The sequence below is a fragment of the Centroberyx gerrardi genome, chromosome 2 (genome assembly GCF_048128805.1).
Source record: "Centroberyx gerrardi isolate f3 chromosome 2, fCenGer3.hap1.cur.20231027, whole genome shotgun sequence".
NCBI lineage: Eukaryota > Metazoa > Chordata > Actinopteri > Beryciformes > Berycidae > Centroberyx > Centroberyx gerrardi.
In genome coordinates this window covers 9,582,656-9,600,417 of record NC_135998.1, presented here as the reverse complement: position 1 = coordinate 9,600,417, position 17,762 = coordinate 9,582,656, and the positions used below count along the sequence as shown (strand labels likewise).

The 17,762-nt window shown below is 41.3% G+C and overlaps 1 protein-coding gene across 1 annotated transcript in view; it reads left to right on the top strand.

Moving 5' to 3' along the window:
* The window catches only part of whrna (whirlin a), a 130,202-nt gene that overhangs the window by 55,565 nt on the left and 56,875 nt on the right, over positions 1 to 17,762 (top strand). The window contains exons 2-4 of the mRNA XM_078288759.1: positions 2,689 to 2,907; positions 5,846 to 5,971; positions 14,456 to 14,461. Coding sequence (XP_078144885.1) covers positions 2,689 to 2,907; positions 5,846 to 5,971; positions 14,456 to 14,461 — 351 coding nt within the window. The remainder of the gene's footprint in view (positions 1 to 2,688; positions 2,908 to 5,845; positions 5,972 to 14,455; positions 14,462 to 17,762) is intronic.

Below are 17,762 nucleotides of genomic sequence, written 5' to 3'. Positions count from 1 at the left end.
GAATTTATCCACTGTATACCTTTATCAGACCTTTACCGTAAATTCTGTGTCGCCGCTGGCAAGCTGTTTATGTGAGGTATGAAGATTGGAAGAGGCCCATGACTACACAGAGAGGGGGAAGGAGGCGAGAGAGAGGGAGAGATGACAGACATTTTGATCATCCAGCCTGTGATGTTTGGCAATCTTTCGGTGCCTCAGAATTGAAGTATTATCTCTCAACACATATCAGCATTGTAAATTTAATTGGTTGGCCCGTTGTGCTCAAATAGACCGGCCTCCTCTGAAATCCACAGCGCTTTGACAAAATAATCATATGAGTTGTTGCCGCATTATAAACTGGCATTTCAACAGAGACATTAATAAGCTCCTTGCATGCATCGTGGGGGAAATGCAGGTGAAGGAAGATGGTTGTGAGGGTTCGGGTTATGTGTGGTTCACTGAGGTAGAGAATGGAGGGATATTCTGTTTGATAACAGGATTTACTTTGGTTCCTGGAGGCTTTTCTCACCAGCAATTCCTCTTGAGAGAGCTGACCTCAAGTAGTCTTCTCGCCAACCGTCTTCCTCACACACAGAGGCAGTAGGAAGGACTACTGACGATACATCATTTTGGGTTATTTTGAGTTGATTGGATTGGATCGGATTAGATTTGAAGACTTTAAAACACATTGAGCATGAATAAAATCAGTGGCCACGTTTACATCGACAGCAATAATATGATATTAACCCAATAAAGACAATAGTCTGAATAAGAACCTTTCTGATTACCTTAACCCAAATAAGGTCATAGTCAGAGTAAGCATAATCACATGAAGATGTGGACTATTCTGATTTTAGTGGCATTATTGAAGGGCATTTTAGACATGTAAACACCTTAATCCAACTAGGACTCTCTATCGGCTTTTTGAGACACAAGCGGCGATCCAACTGCTTGTTGACGCTCACTCTGCCTTCCAGCGGCTGTGAACTTGTTTACAGAGGAAAAAGATGACTGACACCAAAAAAAAGAAGTCCCAACAATTTTGGGGTGAGGCTGAAAATGGATATCGTGAAGTTTTTGGATGGGCGCAAACATCACAATTTTTTCAAGGGTTGCTGACCGAATGAAGGAAGAGGATTATGTGCGTATGGACTATGGAATAGTTAGGAATATATAATAATAATCGGAATATTGTCTTATGTAGAATAAGGCCAGTAGTCAGATTATTTCTGTCCATGTAAACATAGTCACTGATGATACCAAAATAAGGTATAAAGAGATATAGAATATACATCTAGAAATAAAGACGCTTTTCCATTGTGGTCTTTGCGATATAACGTTTGCTAAGCAGGTTAGGCAAAACGCATCCAACATTAGCAATAATGTGAGAATTGATTTTAAGAAATGAAGTGCACTCAAAATCGAACCACATAAATGCAGAAGTTGCAGCATGACACACAGGAGCCCTTTTTTGACCTGCGATTTAAAATCAACAGTGTTCGTGATCAACTTTGGGAGGAAAAGCAGAGGTCCTGTTTGTGTCAGTGGCAGAGAAGGATTGTATGATCCTCCAGAGCCTCGGCCCTGTTCGCTCTGCTGTCTCCAGACCACCAGGCACAAGGGGCCACATTGATCTGCAGAGGGATCGCACATACCGCAAGCTATCAGAGGGCAATGAGGCACGGCCAAGAGCAATTTTCACTAGAAATGTGTTTGTAAGTGCGTGGGTGCGTGCGTGTGTGTGTGTGTGTGTGTGTTTGGTTGTTTGGGACTTATAGGTGATGGAGGCGTTCTGCAAAAATTGTTTGCTTCTCTGTAATCTTTAATTTTCTCCCAAATTTTCATTTCGGCCCGTTCGAGTGCTGCGTCTAATTCTAATGTCCACCAGTACAACCTCACCCTGTGTCCATGCATGTATGTGTGTGTGTGTTTGTGTGTGTGTGTGGGTGAGCATGCCATGGCCATATAAACTAAAATTGAATTGATTGAAGCATGGATTTGTATATACTCTTTGCTCTTTATACTTTGAACTTGTACTCATGTATGTTCATGTATGTTTCGAGAAATATTTGCTTATTTTTAAAGCTGTTTATATCGTGCTCTGAATTAACCCTCTCTTACTCTTCTTCATCTCTCCTCTCCTTCTCCCTCCCCTGTCCTTGTCTCTCCTCTCCTTCTCCCTCTCTTCCCTCTCTCTTCCTCTCCTCTTCTTTCCTCTCCTTCTCCTCACCTCTATTCTCCTGTCCTCTCCTCTCATTCTCCCTCTCCCTCTCCTTCTCCCTCTCCTGTCTCTTCCTCTCCTCTCCTCTCCTCTCCTCTCCCTCGCCTCTCTTCTCCTCCTCCTCCTCCTTCCTCCCTCTCCTCTCCTTCTCTTTCTCCCTCTCCTTTCCTCTCATCTCCCTCACCTCTCTTCTCCTTCTCCTCCTCCCTGTCCCTCTCCCTCTCCCTCTCCTCTCCTCTCTCTTCCTCTCCTCTCCTCCCCTCTCTTCCTCTCCTCTCCTCTCCTCTCCTCTCCTCTGTCTTCCTCTCCTCTCCTGTCCTCTCCTCTCCTCTCCTCTCTTCCTCTCCTCTCTCTCCCTCTCCTCTCCTCTCCTCCCCTCTCTTCCTCTCCTCTCTTCCTCTCCTCTCCTCTCTCTCCCTCTCCTCTCCTCTCCTCCTCTCCTCTCTTCCTCTCCTCTCCTCTCTCTCCCTCTCCTCTCCTCTCCTCAGGTGCTGAAGGGCAGTAAAAAGCTCTGTCTCTCGGTGCGTTCGGTGGGACGTATTCCAGGAGGCTATGTCACCAACCATGTTTATACCTGGGTGGACCCTCAGGGTCGGAGTGTGTCCCCTCCTCCTGACCTCCCTGAGCACCGGAGCGCCACTCTGAGACGAACTGACAGCCAGCGCCGCAGCAACATGCAGCTGCTGCAGGAGGGAGACGAGAAGAAGGTGGGCCTTCACACTGTAGTCAAGTCAAGTCAATTTTATTTGTGTAGCACATTTCATATACAGATAAGCTCAGTGTGCTTTACATTATAAGACAACAATAGTGACAGTATAGGTACATATATACAGATAAGGAAATACAATACATATACATAAAATACTTCACATAAATAAAATACCCTTTCAGTGACACATACAACGCACACACACACATACACACATATATAAATACAGCTAACCCCCTGTCTGACTCCTACAACAGCACTCACACACACAGAGACTACAGCAGAACCACACAAAGGCACACAAACTACCAAAGGCCAGAGAGGAAAGTTTTAAGATTGCTTTTAAAAGAGGACACAGTGTTAGCAGACCTCAGGTCAAACAAAAGATAACACAAAAAAACAAAACAAAACACTGGCGTAGTGTAATAGAGACATAATGTTTCCATTGAAGGAATGTTTCTGTAATAGTTGGCACATAACTGCCCACAACTATCAGTCAGACCCTGAGGGATTAACGTTACCAGAGAAACAGAGATATTCTCTGCCTTTGATTTTAATTTGAAATGCCAAGTGGCCAAATTTGTGAATGAAGATTCATCAATTTTAATGTTTGATAAGTGGCCTTGATATAAGCCCTTCAAGGTGTCCATCACATGATTTGAATAAAAATGTGCAGGGCAAAGAGCACAAAGCACAAAGCAGAAGAACCACTTTGCAACTCCTTTACCTCCATTTCATCCATTCAAATCGTTTAACATTTATATTTTTGGGTATTATCCCTTACATCTATCATGCACTAAGGCAGTTTTCTGTCAATGTGTTCACAAAACAAGATACTACCGCCCTATTACTCGCATGCATGATTTCTGGTGCATTAAAACTCTAACTGAAGCTAAAAATAAAAACTAAAATCAAATATGTATGAAAACTTTAGAAAGCCAAATGAAACTAAGCTAAACTAAAGCAAGAAACCAAATCAGAAAGTGTTTGATTCTTAAAATCATAAATAACGCTACATAAATATCCTGAAAAACCACATCTAACTTCCTTAAAAGGCACCAACTCAAAGCAGCCCACTAAAGTCTTTCTTCTATAGCAGGCGTCCTGCTGAGAACTGGATTACGGCTCTTATACAGTTTTTACTTTCAGCCTAGTTCAGGACCAACAAGGCCTCGTAACCCTCGGTCTCGTCTCCGTTCTCCCTCTGGACTCTGATCTCTGCTCCTCTCTGCTCTCTAACAACCACTTACACTCTACAAGCACTTTGTAACCCTTGGTTTCAAAAGGTGCTATATAAGTAAAGTCTTACTTACTCTAACTTTTGACTGTGGGGTTTGTTTTTGTCTAGTCTTGTTTATTTGTATAGCCCCTTATCACAAGCATGTCTCAAAGGGCTTTACATAACATTATACAGTATATGTCATATATATCTACACACATCATATAGGTCACATACTTCATATACATACTACACATCATTTTACTAGATTATATACATTACTACACAAACACAGCATGTCTTCGGACTGTGGGAGGAAACCGGAGCACCCGGAGGAAACCCACGCAAACACGGGGAGAACATGCAAACTCCACACAGAAAGGACCGGGGTAGAGATTCGAACCCACCACCTTCTTGCTGTGAGGCAACAGTACTAACCATTGAGCCACCGTGATCAATGCTGACTGACTTATGTATTGAAGTTAATATATTGATTGATTGATGTACAAACAATGAAAATGATATGAACACCAACAACAAAAAAACATTCCATCTACATTATTTTGTTCATAAATGCCTTTAGTGAGTGCTGTTGTTGCATTTAGAGAACAGTGTTGTTTCTACCCGGAGAAAATAATCTAAAGTAAAGTAAAGTCTAAAGTCATTATCGTGTTTTCAATCTTGAGATCCTTTTTGCATTGAAACAAGTGTAACAATTTAAGAAAGTTCTTCAAACAAGTTGAGTTGAATTGGAAACAAGTGAACTTATTTCTCTCTGAAGGCAACTTCACTTTCTTTAAGAAAATCAAGGCTTTAAACAAGTCATAATCGTGTTTTCTTGCAACAAGTGTAACAATGTGGTAATATATTTAAAATTTTACCTCGTTTCTAATGCACAAATTTCTTGAAACAAGTGGCAGTATCTCGAAATAAAGAAGATTACTCAACCTGTGACCAGATGTCATTTGATTCAAGATCTTTTTTTTTTGTTGAATTGTAAAAAAATGTAATCGCTCCGAAAGCAAGTTTTCATTTGCTTTAAGAAAATGAAGGCTTAATGATTAAATGATTAAAGATTCAATTACTTGTTAAATAGACATTTTACAATGCAGTGATCATTGCTAGACCTCCCTCAAAAGACAGGGATTGGATTACTCATTTTCGCCCAATCAAACAGGTATTGACTCCATGCGGCAGTGTGTCTAATTGGGTGGCAGCACAGATATATATCTTCTAAGTCGCCAATATATATCCCTGGTTGGTAGATTATTTGAATTCAAACAGTGGCAGGTATTGTCTGCTCAGCTCATCAGAGCGAGTGACACAGACAAGCCATGTAAACAAACTGATTGCTCAATTCAAAAAGTCAATTCTCCAATCAGAACAAATTCAGCCTCCTCATTACTGGCTCTGAGGCGCCACATCTAAGCCGCTCCCGATGCTTTTTCTTTTCCACTTGCAAAAGTCTGGCTGAGAGCGGGGTCGTCATTTCTCCCCTGCATTATGTTTCACATCTCCATTTCACTTTGATCAGCCAAACAGCCCCGGCACCACGGCTAAATCCGGCAGACTGTCACGCAGTACAGTTGAGACTGTAAAATGTCATTTAAAATTTTGATATTGAAGAAGTGTCTGGGTCAAACTTTGTGCGTTTGAGATGTTTAACCCATGCTCTTGCTTTCTTTCTCTCTCTCTGCCTCTGTCTCTATTTCAACAGGTCAACCTGGTGTTAGATGACGGCCGCTCCCTGGGTCTGATGATCCGGGGCGGGGCGGAATATGCTTTGGGTATCTACATCACAGGCGTGGACCGGGGGTCAGCAGCAGAGTGCGGAGGACTGAAGGTATCGCTCCAATCTATCTCTCACACGCTGTCTCACTTTGATGTAATGGCATGAAATTGGTGACATTTAATGAAATAATCTAGCCTGATATTCAGACTGAATGGCCATTTCGTTATCACTCCATTATTCAGCCTGAGATTGCCTCTTCGGTAGCCGTTTTCTGTGTGTGTGTGTGTGTGTGTGTGTGCGTGTGTGTGTGTGTGTGTGTTCTATATTCTATATTTTGACAAAAATATAGTTTTTGCAGACAAGACAATATATTGGTTAAGGGGGTGATTTCAACAAATAATATTCTGCCGAAACGCCACAGAAAAACGGTTCAAACTTTAGTCCCGCCCACAAAGGCACTGATTGGCTCGCTTGTTTCTCAGAGCAATAACAAGCTGTTGACTCTCTGAATCATTCGACAAAATCTGAAGAATGGGCAGGACGCGATTCAGGAGTCTGGAACCAGGCTAACAATAATCTGGTTGTTGCCATGCATTGTCTTTTGTATATTTATTTGTGGAATTGTTGATTCCTGAGGGGGAAATTCATCCTTGCACCTCCACAGGGAAGACAGAGCGCAGGGTCAGGTACAGAACAGCCGGTAGGGATTTAGTGCTTTGCTCAAGTGCTCAAGAGCAGATATTTGGGATCATGGAGGCTCAATGTGCGCTTCTGGTTGTACGGTTACATCTCTAACCACTGGGACACCCTGTCTCTTTTGTGAAATTACATTTACTCTTCGTATCTACTGTTCGCTCTGTCTGGAATACAGGCATCAGTTTCTCTGTTGGAGAGTTTTTTGGTGGCTCTGTCACAGTGACATGACGGCAGCAGGACAGTGTGAGAGAGGGAGTAACTTGATAATTGTAATTCATTGTATCACCTTCTTCCCTCTACACGCTCACATGTCCCTGTTACTTTGAGGTATCCTTTGGCAAACTGCTTGTCTTCTTCTCCAACATCTGGTCAGCCAAAAATAATTGCATTAGGGTGTTTGGACAGAAATGAAAATAACATCTGTCATTTAGTGGATGTTTTCATCCAAAGCACTGTTGTACTGTGACATCATTTTTACGCAATGGCGGCAATCTTTGTCCAGCTGCACAGAACCAGCTAAACATGAGAGGTAAAGATTTCTACCCTTTGAACATCTCTAATAGTGAGAGGGGGCCAGTTGGCGTGAATGAATGAGTAAAAGAAAGAATGAATGAGTGAAAGAATGAATGAACGAATGAATTAATGAATTAATGAATCGTATCCTGGCTGCCACACTGGTGGCCCGTCCCACATGGGATTACATGACACTGCTACTATTTAACACAAAAACTTCCAGTTACACTCCACACTAAATCCAGTGAATACAAAAAAAAGAAAGAAAGAAAGAAAGTGCAAGTGCAAAATAGAATAGAAAACATTAATGTCCTCATTTAGGCAATTTGTTTTGCAACTTAAAAACAAGACAACACTTATTTGAACATTTGGAACACAATCATATCATACCGTAAAAGTGGGATTCACCTATTAAAATAAAATGCATACTGTACAATAATAATACAATTTCAGCATTTCAGTGCTTTGTCGTCAACACTCTTCAGGTGACACGCACATATCAAGATGAAGTACATACTATAAAGTACATACAATACAACATGTACATGTCCATACAATCATCCCCCCACACATACTCACATACAGTATATACACATACTGTATACATAAACATACACATACAGTATCTACCTATAGTCATACATGTGTATACATATACATACAATTATATATAGATTCATACAAAAGAGATACTCAATTCTTCATTTCCCAAGTTTTCTCCAAATATTCTGCTAACCTAAATATCTCATGTTCAAACAACCAACTTAAAAAACACCATAAAAAAATCTCCCTCTCTGTTCACCTTACCAAACAAAATGTTGACACATGAATGATGACACATCTGACTAATCTACCTCAGCAGTGGCTACATGCTGGCCTTTTTCAAAATGGAGGGGTAATACACCTGACCTAAGCTGGATACACAGTGATCTTTTCTTCTTGGGCAGGTTATATAGGACGTAATCTTCAGTAAAATATTCATGCTTGATCTCACAAAAAAGTGTGCTTCTTCGGTCGGTTTGGCTACAGAAGTGTGTTTGTCACAGTGACATGGCAACAGAAAGAGAGTGAGGACGCAGAAGGACGTCCACTCCCCCTCAGCCTTTCATCACACGCCTGTTAGTGATCAGCCAGTCACAGACACCTATTAGTGGACCGAGCAGGCAAACACATTCAGCATATGGTATTGATCCTGAGTGTTATTAGCAACCGGCAAGGCCTCTTACTGAAAAAGGGTGCAGAGGGAAAAAGGGGAAAGGTAGAATGAACTCCCTTTTCGCCAAGATATGACATGTGCATATCTCTCTGTCTCCACTGCCACTTTATCATTTCTGCCCCTTTTTCTCCATTTCTGCTTATTCCCCTTCAATTTCTTTTCTTTTTTTTTCTCCTTGTGTATGCACTACTTAACGCCGCTTGATATGGTGTGCTGTGATGTGCATTTTGAGGAATGTGTTTTGGAAATCGCCGACCCTGGGTTTTCGGAGCTCAAATTGCTTTTTTTTCCACTTCCCTCTTTTTTTTTTTTTTTTTTTCCTTTCTCTGTTTTGATGCCCGGCAGCTGGGTATTTGATGTGGAAATATTGTCATTTGGATATATTGAAATAAATGAAAGGCAATGGAGCTTCTGGTGAGCAGCGAGCAGACACATTCATACCGAGTCCAGTGTTGAGCGTAAGAAACAGCGGCAGGCTGAAGGCGGGATCTAAATAAAGCACGTTTCCTGCCCGGTGCGATCCGTTTCACCCATGCCTTTGTTGATGTGGAGTGATGCTCCAGTGGACATCCTGGCATCACCTGCAGTGCTAAATGCCAGGTGCAGACTTGACAGACTGAGGGGGAGGTCGAGGTCGAGAGAGAGAGAGAGAGAGAGAGAGAGAGAGAGAGAGAGAGAGCACAGCCAACTTAGATGCCCTCCCACATGCAAGCACAGACATAGTTTGCATGTTGTGTACACACACTCACTCAGGTAGGCAAGAAATAAGAGAGACACACAAATATTCAAAAAACACAAATACACACACATCTAGTCCTCCGCTGCCTTCACAATACTCAGAAATCTCAGGCCTTAGTATTGATTTTACACTCTCAGTGTTGTAGAATATGTCACATCTCTGAGGAGCTGATTATGCTGCCAATCAGACGATTAATAATGACCCTGAAAATGGAGCGTCCTCCCTCTTGACTTCGGCAGTAGAGTCACTCACGGTCCTGGCATTGTTGGTGCCCTAGGCAAGATCATGCAACTCAAAAACATCCTCTGAAATATAAAAAAAAAAAAAAATGCACCAGCATTAATTTAAAGAGGATGTAAATCTAAACATCTCTTTGCGGATTGTTCCTTTTATCTGTTAATAGTTTATTACTGCGGCATGTCATTATATGATACAATAAGTGTGGCAGCTAACATATAGCTGGGCCTAATTCAAATTCAAAACTAAATGCCTACCACTGTTAAACCCTGTAGGGCCGTGTACTGTAACTTAGCCAAAGCACGAGCCTGTGTCAGAACTTGAAACACAAAAATGTTATTTATTTTTCCTGCAGCTTTGGAGGGGAAAAGCACTAATGGCTTCTCTGAGCACATATTAAACTCAGCCTTAATGTGAAACAATTCCATTCTCAACACTCTGGAGATGATGCCCGAATTCCAAAATAAAATAGCCTTGTATTAATTTATCCACACTGTAATTAGATGTAGATGATAAGTTGCACACAAAATGATGTAACGTCTTGTGCCTGTATAAGTTTGTATTTTGCACTCTATCAGCCTATTGACTCCTTATCAACTGATGTTTGTCTGTATGGTGTATCACGTCTATCTATCTGTGTCTATAGTCTATAGAGTAAGCAATTGAATTGAACTGAACAGTGTCTTAGAAATTGACAAAGACATAGTACATTCAAAAACTAATATGAATGTGGAATTTTACTTCAAATCTTTACAGAGTTTCTCTCATCAGCTACACAATGAATGTCCTAACCTTCTGCTAGCAAACCTCCTGTATAGTCTTGGATGAAATTTATAAAATTGAATAAAATAAAAGTGTCCGCTGAACTTTTAAAGACCAACAGGCCAATATGAAACAAAAAAACTTGATACCTTCTGCGACTGATGTCATGGTTTCAGTCATGAGTGACAGGGTTAAAGTCAGGTGACCCCAATACATCTAAATAAATATAATTATAGGATTTAGAAAGACATGAGCATAGTGAGGCCCTTTCCCAAACCAGCCCCTTCCCACCAGCACTTCACCACCAAGTGTCACTCCAAATCAAGTTACGCTCGCAGCTGTGGAAGGGCACTTCTAATGAAGGGGGAGGGCAGAAATAAACTGACAAACTGTGGGAAGAATTAGAAGCAGCCGTCACCATGGCAACCGATAGACGCCCTGCTCATGCGGCTGTAGTGCCGTTTCAAATTTTAAGCAGGATTTAAGGCAGGGATAACAGCTTGCAACTGTCACTGTAAACACATAACATCCAAAACCATGGGAATGAGATATGAAGTAAATTGGACTTTGTTTTTTGTTTTTTTACGTATGCATGCATATAGGCATTTATGGGTACAAGTCAAGCGACCTTTGGGACAAAGTGATATTCTCCTTTTTTAGTTTTAAACTTCACCACACATTGCGTGATTTTGTTTGAGGCTGCTGTAAAGTCAGTGTGAGGAAAACAAAGGTGTGTGAGCATGATCCAAAATACTTGACAAAGTAGAAATTATAGTACAGTCTTTCCTCCAGTCTCCTGTTGCAGGTGCACTTCCTACATCACTACATCGCTGCACTTCCTACAGATCGTTGTCTGCATTGATGCAGACTCGTTATCGGAGGGGTTTTAGAGTCCACTTACACTCCCCAGTGATTGGTTTGGGACAGCCCTTAATATGGCGAACCCTCCACATGAACACGCAAATGGAGGGGGAGTGGATAGGGCGAGGGTGTAGAGGGTGGTTTGGGATTGGGCCAAGATCAAGATCTTAACCCATGTAAATCTGTGTGCCGGAGTGTCATGTCGTCTGCCATGTTGAACACAGAATGTAAACATACTGTATCTACTTTTTATTACATTATATGACCAAGATGACGGACTATAGGACATTCCTGTGTATGAACTCTTGTGTGCATCCTCCAATTTGAAGGACCTGGATCGGCATACTGTATTCCTGGGTCGTGTGTGTTAAAGGGGTGTAAGGAATATCAATGAAGTCCTGTTTCTGTGGTTTTAAAGAGAAAAAAAAACTATCCTCCTCTCACTTTCATACAAGGTGAAAGTTTGTCTAGTGATCCTGTGGAATCAATGGGGAAACTGGACAGCAGAAGCTACCCTATGCATCCCAATATGTATGTTCCCTACAATGTGAGTTTTGTCTATCTTTGTTTATCAAATCATCAAGCTACATTTTAGGAAATGTGTGAAACCTTCAAGTGATCAGCAGTGAGGGAAGATCCATATAAATAACAATCCTCAATTCATGCCTTCCTTTGTGTCAGTGTTTTTATATTTGCACTAGCAAAATGGCAACACTATTAACATTTGGATGATAAGCCCTCTGATCTCTCTAGAGACCAGGGTTCAATTCCCCAACAGGGAGACAAGCTGCACAAACAAGTGTTCCTTGTCCAGTCAGATCTGACACGTCTTCTCCTGAAAGGACAACAGATTTTGGGGCGGCAGGACGTCCTAGTGGCTAGCGAGGTCATCCCCCAACTGGACTGAAGCTACGCTCAAACCAGAGAGCGAAAAGAAAGTTTCCCCCCCTGGAGGATGAATAATGAATATGTCAAATCGAATGGGTTTCATGCCTTGCAAATGTGTGCAGTCATTGGATAGTTGCAAAAAACATCAAATTAAATGTTTGCAAAATGAGACCCTTAAAGGTTGCACAAAGACTTTCACTGTCAGGTACGGGTCATGTGCAATGTCAGCTTCCCATCCATGATAGTCAAAGCTTTTATTTATACTTCTTGCTTATTTACTCTGTTACCACTTCAATGGCATCCTAAAAGATCCATAACCTAATCTTGAAAAAAAACACAAAAAAAAAACATTTTCAGGTAAAAAAGAATAGTTTTCCATTAACATTCATGTGTTGACTTTCACAGGGTTTCACATCACAGGAAAAAACACAGGCAGCCAAACAGACCGCAAAATGACAGCAACCTACTCATCAGGAGTGTTAGCTAACAAGCAATAGGAGAGAGTCACTTAACTATGAGCGAAGCTACAGGTAGCTGCTGGTCGTTTCAGCTATTCATCAGCAAACCAATGTTGTCATGTAAAAAGTATTAAAGTATTAAAGTATATCTTATCTTATCTTATGTCCACATAAAGATGATCGCTACATCCACTCGTGTTATTCCCCGGTTACTGATGTTAACAATTTGTTGCAAAAACGAATGAAAAACTTTACTAGAAGGCACAGATAACTGATCCCTTTTCATTTCAACAAATTAACTTCACTTGGACAATATAGTAGATAACCTCACTTGTTAGGCTACTCCATTCTATTTTTTACTTCTTCCTGTTTACCTTCTCACCTCTAAAGCAAAGGCAGATAAGTGTCCAATAGGTATAAAGGAGATCCACAGACACACACTTAACACACACCCTATGATTTCAGATTTATGTAAGGAAGTGACCAAGTATGTTGTTGAGGAAAACAAATCAGAATTGGATTTGTTGTTGTGTTTTTTCTGTACACTCTCCTGTAGACTAACTTGGTGGAATGCCACTGGAGACTGAATGTTGTGAAACGTTTAAAGCCTCACTTTTTTCTCACTCTTTTTAATTTTAGACACATGACAGATTAAAAGACTCATAACTTATTATCCCAGAGAGCTATCTCAGTCGTTCACAAGTTACACACAGGGGAGAGTTTCTAGTTTTCGAAGATATCAAACATTAAAAATGCCAAAGTTTCAGCATGTGAAGGGTTTTTGCAGGTCACCACACAACTGCTAAAAAGTTTTTATTTTCTGGACTCCAGTGAAACTTTTCGATTGTGAAGCCTGGCGTAGTATTGGCAGGCATCCAACTGTGATGCAACAGCATGCAAGGGTTGTTTGTGACACAGTCAACCTGGCTATTGTAGGAGATGACAGAGAGGTGTTGTGGCACCTGCTCCTCCCCCCCTTAGTCCCCCATGTGGCTCTGCCTCGTTGAGATACCTTTAATGTGATCTTCTGTGGAGTTTGTAGCCCATGGAGAACGAGTGGTGCATCGGTTATAGCTCGGTATCATTGACATTTACATCGTAATTACCATAGAAATCAATAAATTAGATATAATTATTCAACTTCAGAATTTATAGACTACTTCTTTCAGTTGAATTAGATATAATTAAATGATTTAAATGAGTTTTCTCACCAAAAGTAGAGGCAATCGGCGGACTCTAAATTTGAGCGTTCACTCAGTTTATAAAAGAACTTTGTGTGATAACTTTGAGGGATCCATTGTGCATCCTAAACAGTGTAGCAAACATCCTCCGGGCAAAAACTTGTACAAGTCTCTGAAACACCGAGCTAAAGACGTCTTTGAGTGTCAGCGCTCAGCGGGAGAAGATGCATCACCATCACTGTCCATTATAACAACATGCCGCTGCCTATGCTTCAGCGCCTTACCCTACAGCAAACTGTCTCCATACAGCAGACTGTATGTCTATATGCTGGTGTTCATCTAGCTAGCTTGACTATGATGGATGGCCTAAATCCCTGCCAGGCTTCTATAATCATCACACCACCAGGACGGCTGTGTCTCGCCCTTCATTCTCGCAGAAAATGAAAGCTTGGCTGTGTAAGTGTGACCATAATGCTTTGCTCTCCTGCCTCGTTGGTGAGCTAAGCCTTGTAAAAGCCTCTGTTGTAATATTTTGGGGGGCGTTTAACAGCAGTGGGGGTCCGCGGTGAGGAGGGGCCTTGATAAACGGGTTGGCAGTTGTGACCTCCAAACCAGTTTGTGCGTGCACAAGTGTGTGTTTGTGCACATGGAGCTGTGTGTGAATGTGCGTGTGAATATGTGTGCATATTTGGGTGCACACTGCAAAAAATGACAAGCTGTCCAGTGATTTAAACTTGTTTCCAGACCTATCAAGCTTATTTTGTGATATTTTTAGTCTAATTATCTCACTGCACTGGGAGATAATTTTTGACATGTCATATTGACACTTGATACTTGTCAATATGACTTCTTTCAAGAAATCATCATAGAACAATGAAGAAAATCTTGAAACTTTCTCCAAGACAATTTCACTTTTATCAAGTAAATTATCTGCCAGTACAGTAAGGTGATTTCACTAAAAAAAATCCTAAAATAAACTTGGTAAGTCTGGATACAAGGATACAAAAATAACTTAACAAGTTTGTTTTTGCAGTGCATGCCTAGCCTCTTGTGGGAGTCGTGTGTGTGTGTGTGTGTGTGTGTGTGTGTGTGTGTGTGGTAGACAAGGGCACAGACTTGGCCAAGTTGCTAAAATCCTTTAAAATGCCCCTCTGCCCACAGACAGCTCTCTGCGGGAGCAGAAAGGTCAGTCCTGCCCAGTGCCCTTTTTACGGCATCTGCCCGGTTCAGTTTAATTTAATTAAAGCCTAGGGGAAAAGGTCATGCCGACTGTGATGTCAACACAGTGACACACATGACGGTAACAGGAGACGCCGCTAAGCTACTGTCTTGGCCGGAGTCGGCTGCTAATGGCGTTATAAGATGAATGAGGAACCAATTCGATAGCTGCTTCTTAGTATTGTTGTTGATTTAGATTTAATAAAGCAGAATTTCCTTGATTATCTGCTTGCCAAGACTACAGTCTGCAAGTCTGCAGAATAAATTAATGAATACAATTAATCTCTCTCTCTCTCTCTCTCTCTCTCTGTGTGTCTCTCTCCCCCCTCTCCCTCTCTCTTTCTCTGATTCAATGAGCTTTATTGGCATGAAGTACAATTCAGTGTATATTGCCAAAGCTTTGGTAGTAAGCGATGATAAGATTCATAATAATGATGATAGAGAAAAGTCCAATAAAATTTAAATAAACAGTTAGAATAATGGTGATAATAATCTCTCTCTGTCTCTCACTCTCTCTCTCTCTCTCTCTCTCTCTGTCTCTCTCTCTCTCTGATAAACACACACACATCCACATACATGTGTACAAAGTCACACACACATACACACACATATAAACCCATGCGTACACATGCACGCATACTGTGTGCATGTACAAACAACTAGAGAAAGCACTTAACACTTAGATGGATTAAGGCAAGTATTTTCAATTTGGGCAGAGGAGATTTTCCATCCTTTCAGATAATAAAGCATTCCTGCTGAAAGAGCACAAAGCAAATCAGGACAAAAAGGCACTTGGTGTGCACTTTGCTTCAGTTGTGTGTGTGTGTGTGTGTGTGTGTTTCTCCAACCAGACTGAATAGCTTAATGGGTTTCAATCATTCAGATCTCATTTTAGTCATCTAGACAGTGAAAAAGCTAAACAACATTGTGAAAGTGTTTTAGTTGCTGGCAAGTTCTATTTTAATCCTTTTAAATCACAGTGTGGCCTCTGACACTAAAGGCATTGATTGCCTGAATTCCTGGGCTGGCATTAAGGATGCTAAAATTGTTCAGCTCATGTCTTTCTCACAGAATCTCAGTTTAAACAAATGCGCTAGCACTTTCTAGGTACTCAGGTGGAGGGTTGGGGGGGGTTGCATGATTGGAGCGAGTGAAACTAAGTTGACCTTAAAAACTCCACCTGTTAACACCAAAGTGCTGTTTAGCACAGTGTTGTGCTGCAGGCTGCAGTGAGGAGTCTCTGCTTGTGGCTTCTACTGTACTGCCTGCTGTATGAGCGCACAGTCCAAGGCTCTTAGGCCCTGTTCAGACTGCCAGCCCAAATCTGATTTTTGGTACATCCAGATTCCATCCAACGTCACTCGCAATGCAACACATGATGTTGGCGTCACATCCAGAGCGCCAGAAACCAAAATGGAGAATGAAACATTGCTGCATATATCAGTCTCCTCCGCTGCTGATGTTGTCTGCTGTGACGGAGGAATTCTGCACCGCGACTAGATAGTCCTATGGTGTGAAGGCAAAGATGATACATCTTCAGTCTGCATTCGCAGCTTTTTGTTTTAGTTCTGTGTTTAAAAAACATGCCTTCAGTTACCGTACATAGACACGCCTACGTCGTCACCACAGCAACCAATGCAGATAGCTTAACGATGCCTGAACACACAAATCCAACCTGATCACTTGCAAATAACAGTGTGGACTTTCAGTCCTAAGGATGGGATTTGAGAAACAATCGGATTTGCCTGCAGTCTGAAGCCTTAGAGTTCTGCGTCGCCTAAACAGTACATACCGTAATTTCCCTAAGCACTGTGTATGGCAAAACGTATTACACACTAACCGTTTGCAGAGAGAGTAAAGGCTGATTTATGGTTCTGTGTCAAAGTGTCGCCATAGCTACGCTGTAGGTGTTTGCAGTGCCGGCTCTATCAGCTAATATAAAGCCCCCAGAAACTTAGAAATCATCTTTGATCATCTTTGATGCTGACCTAACCTTTGTAAGTTGTTCAGGTAAAGACAGTCCAGTTCACCCAGTCAAGAACCATTTCTAAATCAGTGGCGTGCTCAGACTCTGACAGAGTTAGGGGCAAAGCTTTCTAAAAGGTCAACTTCTGGACTGTCCTGGTGGCTCAGGTGGCTGAGGTGACCACCATAACTGCAACGTCTCGGGTTTGAAATCGATCTGGAACCTTTCTTGCTTTGTTACATCCAATCTCTCCCATCTTTTCTGTCTCTCTTCACTGTGAAATATCTAATAAAGCAGAAATGGCATGAAAATAATCTTTAAAAGGGCAATTCCCCAGAAATGCCAGGGGGGGTTTGGGGGCATGATGCTTCCCTGGGAAGAAATCTTTGAAAATCTGCTTTGAAAAAATAATTTCTGGTGAGTTTTGTACAGTGGCATGTACATACACATACAATGGAGAAAATGCAATATACTCACATTTCTGATCTCTCACTGAAATTAATCCCATCTAAAAATTACAGGTATAAAATGAAATGCAACATGAAAGTGAACGACTTTTAAATATCAAATAGGACACTACCAAAGTGCTTTAATTTTTTAGCAAGATAGTTTCCAGGTCCATATTCCAGAAACTGAGAGAAATATGTTTCCATACAAGATAATAAAGCACTCAATCAGTATTAATATTTCATTAATTGAAATCTCCACTTTCATCCACAAGTTTCTTTTTGCTCTCATGAATTCCAGGTGAATCTGCACAAGGCCGCTGAAAGTGAAGAGGCAATTTAAAAATCTCTTTACTGATAGTTTGGTATGATATATTTTAAAATAAAATGATGGCCCATATTCAGACAAATAATTGAGACCAAATTAAAATTAGACCAAAGGAGCCACAGACATGTTTCTGAACAGACTGGATAAAAGGGCAAGTGTCATATGATTTTAGAGAGAGGATGAAAACATTAATGTGGCCTTACATGCTCACTGCTGACCAGTGTAAGCTGTTGAAGAGAGGTAAGATACTGTGTGCTTCAGGGTCAAACAGCCAACATATAGTGGAAATACTGCGGTCGGTATAAATGTCCTTCAGACTGGTCATAAGCCACTTTTAGCTTATAGCTCCTCAGTGTTAGCAAAGTGTTTCAATCTGAAAAGGCAGCCAGGACA